At 38.6% G+C, this 19,495-nt stretch overlaps 1 protein-coding gene across 1 annotated transcript in view; it reads left to right on the forward strand.

Moving 5' to 3' along the window:
* Positions 1–6,146: 6,146 nt before the first annotated feature.
* Positions 6,147–19,495, forward strand: part of pard6a (par-6 family cell polarity regulator alpha) — a 31,648-nt gene continuing 18,299 nt past the window's right edge. The window contains exons 1-2 of the mRNA XM_081372017.1: positions 6,147–6,380; positions 10,843–11,065. Of these exons, the coding sequence (XP_081228143.1) occupies positions 6,318–6,380; positions 10,843–11,065 (286 nt within the window). The 5' untranslated portion in view covers positions 6,147–6,317. The remainder of the gene's footprint in view (positions 6,381–10,842; positions 11,066–19,495) is intronic.

Raw genomic sequence — 19,495 nt, forward strand, 5'->3', positions numbered from 1 at the left:
TAATGGTTTTCTTCTCTGTTTATCTTCAAAGCTTTGGATTTAGAGATGAGGGTGATTCAAACGACTGGTGAACCAACTCGAATTGTGTTTCACGCATTGATCAGAACATCAAAGTTCAGTAAATGTTTAACAAGTGTCATTGCTTACTGAGTCCTTCCCTGAGTCTACAAAAGCCGTTTCTTCTCAGACTAGATAGAGTAACAACTAAAAGCTATTTCCAGAACATGCGGGTGCTGTCAATGTAATTCCACTGTTATGCTGCCATTTTCTTAGTCAGTATTTGTACCACAGTCTTGTATTACACTAAAAATATCTACACATCCTTAAAACAAGATAAATTTACTTGAAAGGCAAAATTGTGTACACTGTAAAATATAATCCTGTTAAAAAACGGTAAACTACTGGCAGCTGTGGTTGCCAGCATCATACTGTAAAAATACGGTATGTTATGTTTTTGAAATAAACAGCTAAATACCGTTTTGTCAGCTACAGTCTGAAACTGTAATTTAACAGCATATAGCTGTTTAAACATTAACAGTAACATGCCGTATTTTTACGGTATGATGCTGGCAACCACAGCTGCCAGTACTTTACCGTTTTTTCACAGTTTTTACAGTGTAGGATTATATTAAGTGTTTTCAGAGAATATATATTGTAATGAGAGAAAGCATTTTTAACAAATGTAGAATTTGTTTAAAACAAGAAAAAGAAATATAAAAATGTTTGTGGCATTTGATAAAAAAATAATTAAAGTTAAAGTAGATTTAAAGCACTAGCACTGGCACTGGCACTGGCTATAAAAAAAAATTCTGACAGGAGGACATTCAAATCACAGGATGCTGACAGTGTATTGCAGAAGTGAATGAAAATGAATCATTATGGCCACTAGGTGGCAGAACAGAATTACTTATGTCAACAGGGTAAAAAAAGAAAGAAGTTGAACCCCCTCCTCCCCCCACCCCCCCGCCTTAATGAACAATGTTCTTTGGAAAATAATCTGGAGTTGAGTAAACTTTTTTTTTTTTTCAAGTTCAAGGTCAAGGTCATCTGTAAATCAACACACTGATCTTTTATCGCACTCAAACACAAAAGAGACGCAAAACAGACTATAACTGCCTCCCAGACTCTCTCTCATACCTGTTCACAAGCACTCACAACAGAGAAAAACACAAAACAGCCTGTCCTCTCAAACTAGGACAAAGAGCAGCTGATAGAAACACGTAACCATGGCGACCAGGTGACGTCTCACATTCCAGCTTGAGCTCTCAGATTTCAGATGGGAGGCGGGTGGCCAATATTCATGCACCTCCATCATACTGACTAAAACGATGCCAGTCTGAGAAGGTGGCAAGGGCTTATTGACCAGAACGCCAAGAAAATAATTAAAAGCAGCTGTAGAAAGAAATGGAGAGTGTTCAGGCCATGCACAGGTGGGCATCCTTAAATTTCCCGCACCAAATCCGCATGTTTGCCATGTCACGACTAGTCAGCGATCAAGTGCTTCCCTGTCTCTTGGCCTGTTCTTATAAGTTGTGTGACATCACAGAAGGCATTAGCCTCAAGCTAGAGGCCGGCTGTACCATGCCAGGAATTCTTTTTCTTCTTATTTAAGCTAAAGCCTGTGGAATGCTGGGTAGGCAGCTGAGAGGCTGGCGTCTGGCGGCTTGGGTCTGGTAACCTGCTGAGGGATGTGGGAGAGCCAGGGGAATGTAGAGTCCTCAAAGCAGAGTGTACCAGCAAGTCTGGCAGCATTCCTCACACATATGCACACACACCTCGAAAAACCACGCAAACATTCCACGTCTCTTCCTCCACAACCTGTACGTCCGAGCGGATCTTTGGTGCGTGAACGGCTTTAGCAGTACTGAGTGTCTCTGTATTAAAAACATCACCAGCCTCGTTCTTCATCAAACATTAATGAAAGCTGGTCTATACTTACTACGTCATTTCCATGTGTGGAGCGCCACAGAAGACGTAATGTTCACATTGCTGTACTAGGACTCTAAACTTAGCAAACAACAAATATATATATATATATATATACATACACACACACATATTTCAAGTAACTATAGCTCAAAATCAAAAGTAAATTTTGCCTGACTTAATAAAAGAGACAACACAATTGATGTAATTAGGCGAATAGTAACCACCCACTTTTACAAAGCTTCAAACTAGAAAAATACCTCAAATTAAACATTTAGGAGCCAAATAAAAGTTTTAGTTGACAAACTACAGAATCGCTCTATTAAAGAGTTAGTTCACCCCAAAATGAAAATTATCCCATAATTTACTCACCCTCAAGCCATCCTAGTTGTATATGACTTTCTTCTGTCAACCAAACACAATCAGATTTAAGGTACCATTCGGCTACAGGCCGTCACAGGAAGCCGTGAATATAGTTTATAAAGTTAAGAAATATATATATTTTTCTTATAAAAACGCATTGCTTACCTTCAGAAGGCCTTTATTAACCCCCTGGAGCCGTATGGATTACTTTTATGATGGATGGATGCGCTTTTTTGGGCATCAAAATCTGTGGTACCATTCACTCCTATAATAAAGAGCCAGGATATATTATAATATAAGTCTGATTTTGTTTCGGTTGAAAGAAGAAAGTCATATACACCATGATGGCTTGAGGGTGAGTAAATTATGGGATAATTTCATTTTTGGATAAACTAACCTTTTAAGATGGTTGTTCAGAAGTAGTTTGATGCTGCCAATGTAGACATATTGTATTTGTGCCACATCAATGCCAATCTATTTTCTAAGAATATTTTTGTCTGTCCATATATTGTGTTGATTGTGGTCCCAACATGTCACGCACCTTGCACGCACTAACCCATGACCCCTTTAAAGGGATAGTTCACCCAAAAATGAAAATGTTGTCATCATTTACTCACCCTCACCCTCACCATCTGTTTGATTACCAACATTCTTTAAAATATCTTCTTTTGTTTTCAACAGAAGAAAGAAACTCATACAGGTTTGGAACAACTTATGGACAAATGGACAAAAGTTTCATTTTTGGGTGAACTATCCCTTTAAGTTTCTCTGACAACTGATTCAACATTACAATTGAACCTCACATTAACTTTTGAAATTATTTCTATCTGTAAATTATTTTAATTATCTGCACGCAGAAAAAAACTGGCACCACCTCAGAAGATGATATTCAACAAAAACGCATAGAGATGCACACAAAGTTGTCCCGACTCCCGATTACATTTTAAATTGCAATTTAGTCGCATTTGCGACCATTTTAGTCACAAGCTAGAGCGCTGTTTCGTACAATTTCACCAGGTGTTGGTTGCTTTTGTTCTGACCAGAGAACTCAACACGTCACACCATCTACAATCTAAGTCTATTATGCACACCAACATTAAATTTATTCGATCAAAAATACTGTAATTGTGAAAAATAAATATCTATTTTTAATTAAATATATTTTAAAATGGGATTTATTCCTGTGAGTGCACATCTTTTTTTCAGCATCATTACTCCAGTCTAATATGCTCATTTGGTGCTCAAGAAACATTTCTTATTGTTGTCAATGCTGAAAACAGTCGTGCATTTAAAATAGTAATTTGATTTGGTTTCACATATTTGGATCACCATCACTTGTGCTCCGTAATTTAAATGATCATTCTGTTTCAATACACTCTCAAGTAGACCAACATAGGTACAATAGGGATGTAACCACCTGAGTTGAGTAACTCAATGTGTGGTCAGAGAACAAAAAACATACTTGTGATTCCAGACAGGTATGATCGGCATGTTTGACATTCTGCTGACATGACTGAGGTATGAGACATCTATATAATTTCATGTGAGCGGGCAAGGACTAGTGTGTTAGGAGGCTGCTTTTTCATATTATCATAATGTCACTTATCTAAACCGACTGGTTATATCCGGGTAAGTCCAGACGGTCCCTGCTTCATTTGCGCTCAAGAAGTAAATGGTGAGCCATTCGCTGACAGATTACAGAAAATTAGTCAATCATCTGCCACATGCCCCCCCCCCACCCCCCAAGGTAAACAGGTCATGATGACAACAATTTCTCATAATTCAAGTGCAGTTTCATCCCTTTTTCCCCTGATTATATGAGACCCGATGAACAGCAGAGGTGGGAGTAATATCTTATCAGCTTGTACAAACCAGACCTCTCTGATAGCACACATTCTTAAGCATCCAACACCTAAGCAACTACAAACTTAAATAGAACCTGCTTTAAAAACTAATATTCTGTGGGTGAGTATAACAGACCTTTTCACCTGTTTAAACAGTAAACCCCAGGTTTACTGCCTGACTCTCAGTATTTTGAAGCTCTCATCACCTCCGTCTCTGTCCTCCCGCGATGCGTAATTCATGTTTTCCTGTAGTGATTTAAGATTACAGTGAGTCATTTGAGAAAGGATGGCTTATTCTAAACTGCTTCTCGAGTTTCTGCTTGTCAGGTGAAATGTCACTCCACAGACCTCAAGCCTCAGCAGGTACTTATCTAACAAACATCTGGTTTGACAGGTTAAATACTTTAAGTATGAGTACATGGGTGAACCAGAGGAGAGAACATTTCCTACTTTGTCAGGTCAAGATATTTAAAAAATGCTCCAGGCATTTCATTTCCCCAATTATAATCAAATGTACCCCCTTTTTCCAAATACCTTATGGGTCAGCTGAGTCACTAATACACATGTATTCAAACTTCACTTATATGCTATAATTCCAGAAAATTGTTGGGTCTAGACCAAATGCAAAGTAGATCAAAGTACTGACCGTTGCGATGAGCAGCAGGATTATCATCTCCCTCCACATTCCAGCATTCTTCTGCTTTCCATCATCATCCGAGCTGGACAGAGGCCCGTGAAGAGGGTGTGCAGAGCAGACACTGGACACACAACAAGGGAAACACAAGAAAGGGAAGGTTTAATTAAGACCAGCGGCTCAAATAGACTAAAGGGGAAACGATGAAAAAAAGTTCATTTTTGAACACAAACATCTTTGTTAATAGTTTCTCTATGCAAGTTTTCATCTCATTTCTAGTATTTTCTAAACCTTAAGGTGTGCTCTTCTCGGCAGAGGTGCACAAAGTACACAACTTCCTTACTTGAGTGAAAGTACAAAGACTACTGGTCAAATATTACTCCGTTACAAGTAAAAGTAATACTGATTTTTACTTAAGTAAAAGTACATAAGTACTTGTTTTTAAAAGTACTTAAGAATCAAAATGCCTACCCTCAAATCAATATCAAATTTATTTCTAGAACACAGTTCCAGTAGTGGGATTGAATGTGAGACTGAATAAGTGCACTCAATAACGTCCACAATGGTTTTGGACACCCAAATGGCATTATCAAACAGACATTGGGTTCAAACCGACTTTCATTTCCAATGCAACCCCTGCAACCAAAATCATCCCCTGACTGACGTTACTACTTTCTACTCAAGGACCTTGACACAATTGTAGTGGAGTAAAAAGTATGATATTTGTCTTTCAAATGTAGAGAAGTAAGTAAAAAGTTTCTAGAAAAAATTTAACTCAAGTAAAGTACAGATACTCAAAAAGTGTAATTACAGTATTGTGTAATTACTTATTACAGTACTCAAGTAAATGTACTTTGTTACTGTCCACCTCTGCTTCTCGGAAACATAAATGGAAATGTACTAATTATATCTGTTCTGTAAAATCATTCACTTGAGAGAACAGGCAGACACTTTAAAGCAGTGGTTTATATATGTTAAATATTTATTTTATGTGCCAATATAGAAATTGACTTTCAAAAAACCTACCCTGAGAATTATGCACTGCCTTACAAAATGTGACAACTAGCCCCAGTCTCCCCTAAGAGCCATGATGCAAGTAACCACATAACAAACCGGATATTTCCTGAGGATCTGGAGTCTCCTTTTCCATTGAATGGACATTTTGCTGAACCTTACTGGGTCATGACGTCATTTGATGTGGTTTATTAATATCTTTTAACACAATGAGATCACTGAGTCATGAGGAATTTTTTATATCCCACCCTGAGGGGTCAAAGGAACATTAGGCTTACATGTGATGTGACATTACGCACGACCACGCCTTCTAGCGGCGGTCCGCCTGACGTCAGTGTTATTGAAAGACACAGGCCCCGCCCACCACCGGGCGAACCGCTCCAACAAATCATTCAGCCCGTGCCTGTGAAGCAGTATTGCGGATCGCGACTGTCAGGTCGCTCATGCTGCGCACACAATCTCTCTCTGGCTGCTGACTCCTGTATCTCGGGGCACTACAGTGCGATACTGCCCGTGGGAATATACGTGCCGCAAACATGTCACGGCATCAAAGGACGCCGTTGAAAAGCGAGGAGAGTGTGGTGGAGGTGAAGAGCAAAGTAAGTGAATCCCATAAATGTTGCATTTGACAGCGTGCTTAATGTAAACACTGCTGTTTACGCAGCCATCCACGGGAGCGTGCCCGTAATTGGAGGGCTTTCAATCCGGCGCATCACCAGTGTAGGGGGTTTGTGTACTAATCCATCCATAGAGAGAAACGCTGATGGTGCTGTATGTGTCAGACTACGAGGCGCGAGACGAGCGCGTTTGGCTGGGATCATTATGACAGCAGGTCTCTGTTCGGTTCGTGTGATGTGATATGCGGTTCTGGTGCAGTGTGAAGGACTCTATATACCAATAGACAGACGTGCGCAATGAGGCGATTGGGCCCTGTTGATCGATTATGCATGTTACGTATATCAATAGCGAAGATCCGGATCCCGCAGTCCAAGAAGAATCAGATCGTAATGATGCATGTGAGAGACATTAATCATATCAGCGGAGCTGTGTACAACATAAATTCGATAAGACGCTGGTTCAGGGTCTTCACTTAAAATAAATTCACCTGTTTTCATCAATTAAAATAAGAAATAAAACACAAGCAAAAGTACAGCTATTTGGAATTCAATTCAGCTGGCACGAGGCCACAGGTGATCATAATCTTGATGATGTTAAGTGCTACAGCACTATTGCGAGTGATATTGCTCTGTAAAAAATGAAATATCTCATGTTTCAGACAAATATGAACTGGTTAGTTTGTATTTTCTTCTCTGCTGGTGAAAATAGTTCCAAAAGAAGCTAAAACATTAAGCTTTGAATGTCGCCAAGCAACACAAACTAAAAGCCGGACTGGATTGATGTCTATGAGTGGAACGGAACGACCCCTGTCAAAGCTTTCTGTAATCTGCAGGTGTGTTGACAAATCAGGTCCTCCCTCGAAATCGGGTCTCTGTTAGCTCCAGCGAAACTGCTACATCGTAAACAGTGAAACTTAAAAAAAGCCCAATATTTAGGGCTGCCTCATAATAGTCGACCAAACGTTAGTTGATGATGAGAAGAGGATTGGTTCAGTTGGTTGACAATTTTAATTTTTATTTTAAAAAACCTAGATAAAAAAACTCTTAACATGTATCTGGTGTTGTGCCGAATTTCGACCCCCTGCCAAATTATTACCCCCCTCGTTGAAGTCAGGACCTGATTGCCTAATCCTAACCCCACCCCTAATCCTAACCCTTCCCCCACAATTGATCCTAAACCTACCAATACTAGGGGGGTAATAATTTGGCGGGGTCGAAACACCGGTCCGACTCAACCTGCTCCGAGCGGGATTCAAAACGGGTTCTCCAGCATGGGAGGTGGGTGCGCTAACAAGGACATTTGCCTCTTGAGGCCAGGGGAGTAAGGTTTACACACACAGCTCTTACTGGCCTACGTCTGTTACACTCACCCCCTAAACCTCACTCCCATCCGGGTCACGGCACCAATTGTAACCGGTCCTACTCAACCCGCTCCGAGCGGGATTCAAACCGAGGTGTCCGGCTTGGGAGGCCTCTTGAGGCCAGAGGAATGAGATTTACACTCAAAGCTCTTACTGGCCTACGTCCGTTACACAGATAAATGTGAACAATTATGATGTGCATATCCAAGTGTTCATGCAAAGAGTTGATTTGGCTTATTTTAAGGAATCTTGTGGCCCCTTTGGAAGTTTGCTGAGGCCCCCAAGTGGGCCTTGGCCCCTGGTTGAGAATTGTTGTTTTAGAAGACCAGCTGTTTTTTAATAGTATTTAACCTTTTCTATCAATTAAAATGTCATTGTGATAAACATGTCTGTTGATCTCAGCCCAGACGGTCTCATTTATGGGAGGAAACAATCTTTAGTACACGAATGAATATCAACAGGCAACATGGAAATAAATCTACTATTGAATTGATATTTAAAATATTTCATTTTTTTATTACTTTCCTCATCATAGCCTCTTATTATTACTAAGACACAGACCACTTATTGTTGGCCTCTGGTGTATTGGAGTTGTTTGTTGTCAGTGTGCCCAGTATACTTATTGAAAAACCTCAACCACAATCTGCCAAACAGAGTAGCATATGTTTTATTATCTATACTTCCTTGAGAAATGTTAGGCGGGCAGTGCATAGATGTGTGTGTGAATTGAAAGATGAGAATAGTAAACACAGGAGGGCCGTCTAGTAGGATTCCAGTAAAGTTCCAGGCCTGGATGTGATGGTGTCTTTTTTATTATTATTTTTGCCTTAACTAGCTAATTTAATAACTCGAATCTTCCCGCATGAGGTTTTGGTTTTCATAACAGGCAGTATAATGTGTTTGGTGACACTCTTTTCTTCCTGAGAGGAAATTGGTAGGAACTGTTTTCTTTTCTACTTTTCCAGCTCTTAATGGGATCCTGTCTTGTATTATCTATTGCTTAACTCATTGCAAAGGCATTTTTTAGTGAACGTGTAGTTTGAGGTTTGTGTTGAGCAATTTATAGTGATGTCTTTTTTCCAAGAGGCTATTTTTTTATTGGTAAAGTATGACATGTATGACCTTTTTATCTGTATTGCTATGGTTACTGTGGTAGTGATCTCACATAACAGCTCAAATAATAGCTCAAATGTAATTTTAGTACAAATGCAATTATTTCAAAGAAGTTGATGCCTCTTATAAAGGATGGAGGTGATGATGTATGTTTTCAAGTGGGATGATGAATATGTTCAGATATGTTAAGCAATGCGTGTGAGGAAAAGTAAAAATCATTTTATTGACAATTGGGAGAATTTATTTTACGTCTGTAATCTGACATATTTCTGAAAGAATCCATCATGAATTGATTGGACTATAAAAGTAGTCATATGACAACTTCAACACAACGGTATAAAAAAGAAAGAAGAAAACAAATATGTCTGAAAGCTTCAGTCCCTAGATGTCAATGTCCTTCATTCTTATTATCGACCACAGGAAAAATCCTTTGGTTTTATTTTTGGGAATGGGAACATGGCACCTTAAAAAACACCCCATGTGACCTACTGAATGACCTTATTCAAATGATCCACAATATGATCTTCCTGTACATGTTTTGGACTAGCATTCTCCATCTCCATATGCAAGTTATTCTTCATGCATACAGGAGAAAATCTTTGGCCCAGAGATGCAGTTCCTCCTCATAAACTGAGCAATCTGACAGATTTTGTCCAATATGTTCAGCTGAGCTCTTGAGACGAATTCCCCATCCGTGTGTGTGTGGTCTGGAGAAGCTCAGCTTTTTAATGCCATTGTTCTCATCTTTCTCTTTATCTGTAGCACTTGATTAGATTGACCCTCCCTTTGTTCCTCATTGCTCTTTTTACCCTAATGGCTTCCTCGGAGCTGCAAGTGCACATCAAACAACTCTGCAGCTGCAGAAGCAAGAAAAATTGGTGTCTAAGCAAGTCACTGTCTAAGGGGCCGTTTACACAACTTTTTATGCATCGTTTTGGCCGTTCATTTACACGACAACAGCGTTTTGGGAGCCTGAAAACACAAACTATTGAAAACAGGATTCAAAATTTCTGAAAACTATACCCTTATCGTCTCGGTGTGAACTACAAAACAGCAAATTTGTGAAAACGGTGATGTCATGCACATGCATATTACGTGTTCAGTCTTTTGCCGTGTAGTTTTTCTTCACTAACATCGCCACCTACTGGCCTGGCATGCATAATGATGCCAGTGTAAATGACAGTGTTTTTAGTAGTTTTTGCGGATCCATGTGAAGAGGAATCTTTTTGTCAACGTTGTTGTCTGTTTGTAAAAAAAAGAAAAAAGGAAAACATTTCTGTTTTTAATACATCGTTGTCATGTAAACGACTAAACGTACCCTCAGTTTCAATGGGAAAATCTTTTCAGAAATTGGAATTCACCCTTCGCAGGGAGTTTGATTGACAGGCGATCTGACCAATCATAATCCGCCATCGTCCGAATCCGCCATTTTTGTCCGACAAAAACGGACAAACGGATTTGTCAGTGGATCTGATTGAAAAACGGTGTGTACTGATGCCTTTCCAAAGTTGAAACAGCATTCCTTCTGATGTTCATTCATGTTTATTTGATGCTATAAATTAACTAGAAGGAAGAGATGATTGGTTGACGAGCAGCTTAACTGAGACGCTACAGCGATCTGTCAGCGATCTTTATTGTTTAAATTTCTTAAAAAAATGACCAAATTTGAAAGTTGAGACCTTGTTTCATATAAAAATGTCTTGTCTGTCAGCACTTTGTCAGTTTCCGCTTTGCTCCGCGATGTATTTTTCATTGCGTGAGAACATGGTGTGGCATGGCTTGTCGGACATAGCAACAGTAACTAAAAGGGGCGGGTCTTTACGAACGGTAAATTGTCATTAATAAAAGTTCTAACATTTCTTACAGTGATCGTGATCTGTCATAATTAATCTACCAAGCTAAGCGCTGTGCATCAAGAGCATGTTTTGTGTTTATTGATATGAATTAACATGTTTGTGGTTGTCCTGCAGTTTGAGGCGGAGTACCGAAGGTTTGCCCTGAAGAAGAAGGGAGCTGGGGGCTTCCAGGAATTCTACCAACTGCTTCAGACCATTCACAGAATCCCCGGAGTGGACGTGCTGCTGGGATATGCCGACATCCACGGAGATCTTCTTCCAATTAACAATGATGACAACTTCCACAAAGCACTGTCCTCGGCAAATCCGCTGCTTCGAATTATCATTCAAAAAAGAGGTGAGTCGCTAAACTGTATATACATTTGCATATCCTCATATGCAAAGAGGTCTTTCATTAGTTGATATTGTTTTGGAGCTTGAAGACAAAGTGTGTCAAATCGCTTGGCCAATCAAAAAGAAGATTGTTTGCGATTTTTCTAGAGGTGCAGAAATCACACACTCCACCTTTAACTTTCATCTTACCAGGGTCAAACCAGGAAACAGGGGAATGTTTTTGATTCATTTTTATTTAGATAGCATTTTGGTATTGCTAAAGGGTTTTTATGATGAAATGCATTTTTTGCACACGTGGAAAAGGAATATGCATGCATCATAGCTGATGCATGTTGTTGTATGTGTGTATGAGAGAGTTAGGCATTGAATTATATATCGTTTTTTTCTGTCATATGTCGTTGTCCCCATATTTGACTCCGGAGGGAATAAAAAGTAATTCTAGCAGTGTAATGTTGTGCATAAGGATGAGGACAGTTATGGGATATGATGAGATGTTATGATGGGTGGGCGTCAGCGTTAGATGGTGCTAGTCGGGGCCCATCTCGGTTTTATGACTGCGATGGCACTGCGCCAGCCCGAGGTGCTGAGTCTGATAGCGGTGCGGAGGAGTGATGAGCCCACACCCTTCATCTCTCTCTCTCTGTCTCTCTCTCTCTCTCTCTCTCTCTCTCTGTCTCTCTCTCTCTCTCTCTCTCTCTCTCTCTCTCTCTCTCTCTCTCTCTGTCTCTCTCTCTCTCTCTCTCTCTCTCTCTGTCTCTCTCTCTCTCTGTCTCTCTCTCTCTCTCTCTCTCTCTCTCTCTCTCTCTCTCTCTCTCTCTCTCTCTCTCTCTCTCTCTCTCTCTCTCTCTCTCTCTCTCTCTCTCTCTCTCTCGCTCGCTCGCTCGCTCGCTCGCTCGCTCTCTCTCTTTGACGCCTCCTGTCCCTCCTTGTCTATATTGTCTTTCTGTCATCTTCACAACCCTCTCGCTCTCCCTCCCGTTTCTTCATCACTCTTAATGCCTCAATGAGTTTCATTACATTTGAACCACAGCAATGAGGAAATGCTTCTCTAATGCTATTAGGAATGTTTTTCTCGATTTCAAAATGTTCTTTTCTTTATTTCATTGTTCTGTTCGTTTATGCCACCCTTTCTAATCCACTGTGAAAGAAACTGAGCTCTATTGTTCCTAGTTTTAAAAGACTCAAAAAAGAACTATTTTATTTAGAAAAGGGATTAAATCAGATTAATGAATCTAAAATTGCACGTTAGTTAGGAGAAAATGTTATTATTTGAACATCAAGTTTCAACTAGCCCTTACAGCTATGGATGTAATAGGATCTAAAAGTTCATACTCTTGTTTATTAACTAAAATCATTAACAATATTACCTAAAATGTTTAATTACTAATATATTTTAAGTAATTTATTCCTGTGATGGCAAATATGAATTTTCAGCATCATTTTCAGTGTCACATGATCCTTCAGAAATCATTCTAATATGCTTCTTTGGAGCTCAAGAAACATTTCTTATTGTTATCAACTACTTTGTGGAAACCTTTTTTTTTTCAGGATTCTTTGATTAATAGAAAGTAAAGAAAAAACAACAAAAAAACCCAGTATTTATTTGAAATATATTTTGTAACATTATAAATGTTTTTACTGTCACTTTTAATTAGCTTAATAAATTAAAATAAATTAAATCGAAATATTAAAAAACAAGACAAGAGCACATAACAGAATTACTAAAACTTTAAAGGGGTAGTTCACCCTAAAATGAAAATTCTGTCATTATTTACTCACCCTCAGGTTGTTCCAAATCTGCATTTCTTTCTTCTGCTGAACACAAAAGAAGATATTTTGAAGAATATGGGTAACCAAAAGGTTGATGGGCTACATTGACTTCCATAGTATGGAAAAAATACTATTGAAGTCATCAACATATTCTTCAAAATATCTTCTTTTGTGTTCAGCAGACGAAAGAAATTCATACATTTTTGGAACAACTTTAGGGTGAGTAAATGATGACAGAATTTTCAATTAAAATTTAAATAAAATATAAAAATAAAAGCTAATTCGAAATATCAATAAATACTATACGTAATAATACTAAAATAACACTGCTCTAGAAATCTTTGGGTGCAGATTCAGTGTGTGCCTAGTGATGGATAATGTAGTTTTTGGGGAAGTTATGGTGGAAATTGTCACTGCTCTGTTGTGGAGCTGTGGATGTTTGTCTATTGAGATGTTTTTGGCAGCCCGTCATGTATGGACTCGAATTCTTGAATGTGAACAAACACTGTTAAATTTGAAGTCTTCAAATTGAAGCATGTTTTACAAGAAAATACTTTTTCTTTTTCAGTCTTTCTACTTTAAAGAGTGTGTTCACATTTGTAATTTGATTCTCTCGGTTCTTTGGTCAGGACCAAAAAAAGAAAATACATTTAGGCATGGTTCACTTGGCGTTCACACTGTAATTTTTTTAACACTGAACGTAAAAAAACAGCTTTAATGATGTAAAGTGTGTCCACTTGTTTAGTGTGTACTAGGCAGCATTCACACTTATTCAAATGAACCACACAAACAGCACAATGGCACCAGAGTTCGTTTTAATCGAACAAAACTTGCCAAGTGTGAACACACCCAAAATTGCACATTTAATTAATTGTGTTACTTTGCTAATTCTATGCAATTATTTGTGAAATTTACTAGCAATTCCTGAGTGAAACTTGTTTCTACACCAATTGTTTTCAGTGTATCAATAAATAATATGCTATATAGGATATATATAGCCTATACATTTACAGTGCACTTGTACAGCTATTGGGCTTTGATGAATGGGAGAATGAGAACATCAAATGTAGCATAAGGGAACGTGGATTACTTCAGAAGGCAATGTCTTTGGCATGAACTAGTAGACAGTGTGAGTTATCTTAGGACAGACTAGTGGTTTCAGATTGGAAGTCAGCATAGTGTGTGTTTGTGTGTGTAGAGGGTTGCCTCTTGTTTGAGTTGGTTAATGTGAAATCATCTGTACTGTGAGGTAAGACATAAAAGAGAGAAAATGTGGAAAGAAAAGATAAGGTGCTTACTTGCATCCTGCAGTGGTTTCACTTTGACTTCTGCAGTCTCTTATGAATGTGATTTGTGAGGGAAAGAGACAGCAATAATAATCCAGTATTATGTAATCACAATTTGCATAACAAATAGACCTCATTATGTGTACATAGCGATAACTCCACATTTATTCCGTTTTAAATGACAAACCTTCTTCATTCATACACCCTTGCATGATTAATCAGGGTTGGAGTTGTTGCTATTAATTGTTGATAATTACACTAATAATGCCTGTTTACATGCGTAGTTACATAGTACATGGTTAAATGCGTGATGTAATTTTCTGAGTATGAGAACAAATGACTTAAGTTGACATAACAACCAACTAAATATTTGAGGCTTTTTATTGCAAGCACAGGGATTATTGCTTAAATTGATGTTTGAAACCACATGCATAAACCATGAAAACAGCACTACAGTGTGAGGAGGACAGACCTCTTGTAAGAAAATTTCTAGAAATGTTGGTCTTTCTTCATTGAAGTAGATAGGAACTTTATTTGTTTAGCTATTACTTGCACTACGTTTAAAAGTTTGTGGTTGGTCGGTAATATTTTTAGTCTCATAAGCAGCGGTCGCATCAGTTGCACCGACCTAAGGATGGCTCTGGTGGAAACCTTTTTTTTCAGGATTCTTTGATAAATAGAGTTCAAAAGAACAGCATTTATTTGAAATATAAATGTTTTGTAACATAATGTCCTGTCATTTTAATCAGTTTAATGAATCCTTGTTGAATTAAAGTATTAATTTCTTTAAAAAAACTCACTGATTCCACTGTTTTGGATGGTACTATATAGAAAATAGCTGCATGGAAGTGTTACCAAGATGGACTGACTTGCACTGAAAGTGACTTTGACCACACTGAGAAACCATGAGCACTGGCGCTGCCATTGAAGAGATATATATCCGTCTGAACCAGTCATTACTCAGAGCCAGAAAGTCCATTATAGTACCTTCAAGGCCATACGACTACATTTGCCCCGGAAACTGCTCAGAAATATCACTTTGCAACATGTACCAAAGTGACCGACAATTTAGCACCACATTCCAGTGTGACCGAAAGGCGGTTAATCCAAAAATGACAATTTTAATGAGTTGAGTTTATGAGTTGAATTCTGATTCGAAAAGACTCCCTTCGGTTTGTGAATAAATCATATGGTACAATTTATGAACTGAATCAACTGATTTGTTGAAAACATCTGGAACAAGGACAATTCATTAGCTTATCTGGTTCTTGAGTTAAAGGTCGGCCTAGAATAAAAATTCATCCTATCATCCATGCATATGTTTATTTTATTAATGTTGATCAAAATATCTTATGGCCAAACAATAGTCTTCTCTCAGGGCTGGATGTATGCTGGACTTGTTTTGTCCACTTAAATTTTCTTACAATCGACTGCAAATTCACCTTCAGATCTTACTTCATCCAATCAACAACTGATGGAAAAAAAACAAGTCCCACGCTACATTTATTTCTTTTTCAATAATCCATTTCACATAGATGTACATCATAATACAGAAGAAAAGATCTGTTGCTTTTTCCGTTGAACATTGAAAGGGAACATTATCAGTACATAACTTTATGTTGATCTTTTCCTCACACAATTTATCATATAAGTTCAGAAAATGTGCAGTGAACAAGTCTTGGACTGTGTAATTTTGGTGGTTTCTTTGTCATTTTTGGAGCTTAACAGCTGTGTATGAACTCCCATTGAATAAAATAGAGCTGCATAAAGATTCTTAAATTCTCATTTTGAGCATATTGAGGTCATGACGGTAAGAAAATATGACAGAATTTTCACATTTAGGTTGAAATGATGTTATTTGAAGTACACTGCCTGTCAGTTCACACCTTGTTTATGCAGATAAGTGTTTCCCTGTTGTCCTCAGTCTTGTGTCTTGTGCTTGTTAAAGCTGACAAGTTTAGTTATGAAATGCTCACTGTGTGCAGCTAAAAGTATTAGTAAACGCCTATTTTTCTATTTAAAGAATAAGGCGGCTTTAGATTAGCCCCCCTTGTCCTTGCACCAGCTCCCTTCCCAGTACTCAAGAACCCTACTGCAGATTTCTGGTAGCTTGCCTTTCAGTGCGGATCTTTTTAATCAAGCCCTATTTGAAGCAGGGGGGAGGAAAGCCACATTTCCAGAGAGGGCTTATCGCTGTGGCAGCCAGGAACAGTTTTTAGAGGGGCTGTCAGTGGGTGATTACAGCTTCATCTTCTCCATGGGAGAAAAATCTGGATTTTGCATCACGTTTGCTTCTAGTGTAGCTCGTAAATAGGCGTGCAAATAAACCTCACTCCCCTGGCCTCAAGAGGTGCACCAGCAACTGAGGTTAGAGGCTGTGGTCTTCAGTGTCCTTGTTAGCACACCCGCCTCCTGTGCAGAAGACGCCGATTTGAATCCTGTTCTGGGGTGCGTTTCCCGTACAACGCCGTAACTTGCTGCTTAACTAACATAGTACGACGATGCATCATTGAAGAAATCAGCTGGCTAGTCACGACTGTTTCCCGAAACCGTACTGTCGCAAATTGGTCATTCAACCACGTTGTTTAATGATGTCGTGCACGTGGTGGAGTAATAACTTCTTTTAATCAATCAGTTTGAGATCGAATTAATGCTAGATGTTTTGCTATAAATTACAGACATGGCATCTGAGGACTATTTCTAATTTTTCTGTTATTTTGCTTAATTTCCAGATTCAATCATAGGCTCGTTCTTATGTACTAGAGCACATGCGCACTATTCAAAAACTATGAACTATGCTGATAACTACAGAACTTGCGACCAAGTGTGCTAACAAAGCTTTTGGGGAAACGCACTTCTGAGCGGTGCGAGTAGAACCGGAGGGGTTGCATTAGTGCCGTGACCCGGATGGTAGTGTGGTTTAGGGGGTTGAATGTAAGAGCTGTGCGAGTAAACCTCACTCCCCTCAAGAGTGACTGACGCTCGGAGCAGTGCGAGTAGAACCGGAGGGGTTACACTAGCATTAATGTGGCTTACATTATGTTTAATTTGTAGAGTACCCACAATTCCCATGTACTGCTGTGCTTATTGTTTAGATCACTAAGCTCGCCTTCACTCCTTCCACCTTAGTCTTTATTAATGTACCTAATTATCACAGCTCTGACTCTCTTCAGATCATGATAAAAGCATCTGGGTGACAAATGCTTACTTTACTTCCCTCTGATCAGTAATACTAGATAACACCAGTTCATTTTACGGCTTGGTGCTTCACATGAACTTCCCCTATAACTGTGAGGTTATTCAAGAGACTAGGGGATACTGATGTTATTTTACTGTGTAGTGCTAGTGCATTTATTGAGGTATTTTAGCTTATTAATGTAGCTCAGGGGTGCCCAATCCTGTTCCTGGAGATCTACCTTCCAGCAGTTCAGCTCCAACCCTGATCAAACACACCTGAAACAGCTAATCAAGATCTTCAGGAGCACTTGGTAATTACAAACGGGCGTGTTGGACTGGTGCTGCGGGTAGGTTGATCTCTAGGAACAGGATCGGGCACCCCTGCTGCAGGTTAAATGACGTCTGATGGTCGACATTGTCAGGAACTAACAACTGGCGGGACATGTTTTTAGGAATGTGTTTTTAAATGCATCAGCGTGATGATGCCTACGCATTTGAACAGAAAACGCCGCCCATCTGGAGAGCAACTGTGTGGCTGAACATTTAATATGGATATCTACAAATATAAATGGCTGTGTTGGATTTATATGGTGAGGAATAATTCACATAAAAACGTAAATTCTCATCATTTGAATGTCCTGAATGAATGTCATAATTGATAAAAAGCAGCATGACAAAGCATAGTACTCCACCAGATGCCAGGTTTGACATCAATGGTTCTTGTGACCAAATTGGTTCATCAGAGGCATCAAAATACTTGGAATATAGTTCACAAGTCACATGGACTACTTTTGTTTTTTTTTTGTCATTTTTGTTGCTTGACAGACCTGATTACCATTTATTTTATTTGCTTTAACATGCTAATAAACATTCCCTTTCATGTAAAAAATGTCCTGTTTAATTTACAGGGAAAAATACGCCAACTAGGGTTGAAAATAAACTTTATTTTTTTACAGTGAGTGTACTGAAGAAAAAAAAAAGTCATAAGGGTTTACAATATGAGAGTGAGTAAATGATGACAGATGAATTAATTTTCATTTTTAGCCTAACTACATATAAGGCAATCTGACAAATGTTTGAAAAAAAGGTCAAATTAATATATTGCTTTATTTGAACTTCAGGCAAATGAACTACAAAATTTGAGTTCGAGTTGCATTTGGGTTTACATACTTTTCTATTCAATGTTTATAATAATCCCAGTAACACAATCACGCAGAAAGCGCGAACAAACACAGCTTTTTTAAAGGTTTTCTGCTAGCCATAAATGTAACACACTGGCCGTGAATAGATTGATTGACACGAGGACGTGATGTATCCCGTGAGCTGGTGGGATTATCAGCGGTCCCTAATCAGATCTCGACCCCATCCGCATATCTCTGATTGGGGCTTTTAGACTGAGACAGAGATTGATCTGGCTTTTAGTATGAGCTCATCCCACTGAGTGGTCATACACTCATTCACCCCAGCAGATAATGGTGTTCCCTGAGCAGATGGGGACCAGTTACACAGTTACACACAGCCATGCAACTTTTGGGGGACCAATAGGGAGAAACATAAATTTTATTTCAATAAATTATTTCATTTTGAATTCAGAGTATAGGATATATAATCTCCCCTGCTATGAATCTGTCATGGTTTGATATAAGTCATGCCATCACTCTTGAAATTAAATTTTTCTAATACTTTATCAAGGTTCATTGAGCAGTGTGAAGGAAGTGTTTACCCTCAAGCTAAAAGTGACGAAGCATGTGATTGTGTAAACGGGTATGATGGGTAAATGGAACAAACAGACACATCCCCTAGTTTGTATGACATTATACTGCAGAGCATCATTTTTTTTTTTTAAAAAAGCAAGAAAATTTGTGAATTAGATTGATTAACTATAATAATCAATCTAGTTTAAAAGGTAAAGCAAGGTTGTGGGTCGCTTCCCAGGAAAGAAACAAAGAGAAATCTACTATTTTAGCCTCTTTGGGGAAAAAAGTTTATATTAAAAGTGCAGAGTTTCAAAATTACTTAGTCGTTTCATGAAACTTGCGATATATACTGTATTAAAAAATGAATGAATATATACAATTTCCTGCCGCAGTGAAAATGTAAAGATGGTATACACTCTTTTCATAGAAGTGGCAGACTTGACACAGAAATAGAAATCTCAAAGAAAAGATGAGGAACAGAAGTGTAACAAAGACTCTGGGTTT

Source organism: Scardinius erythrophthalmus (assembly GCF_964197995.2).
Source record: "Scardinius erythrophthalmus genome assembly, chromosome: 8".
Classification (NCBI taxonomy): Eukaryota; Metazoa; Chordata; class Actinopteri; order Cypriniformes; family Leuciscidae; genus Scardinius; species Scardinius erythrophthalmus.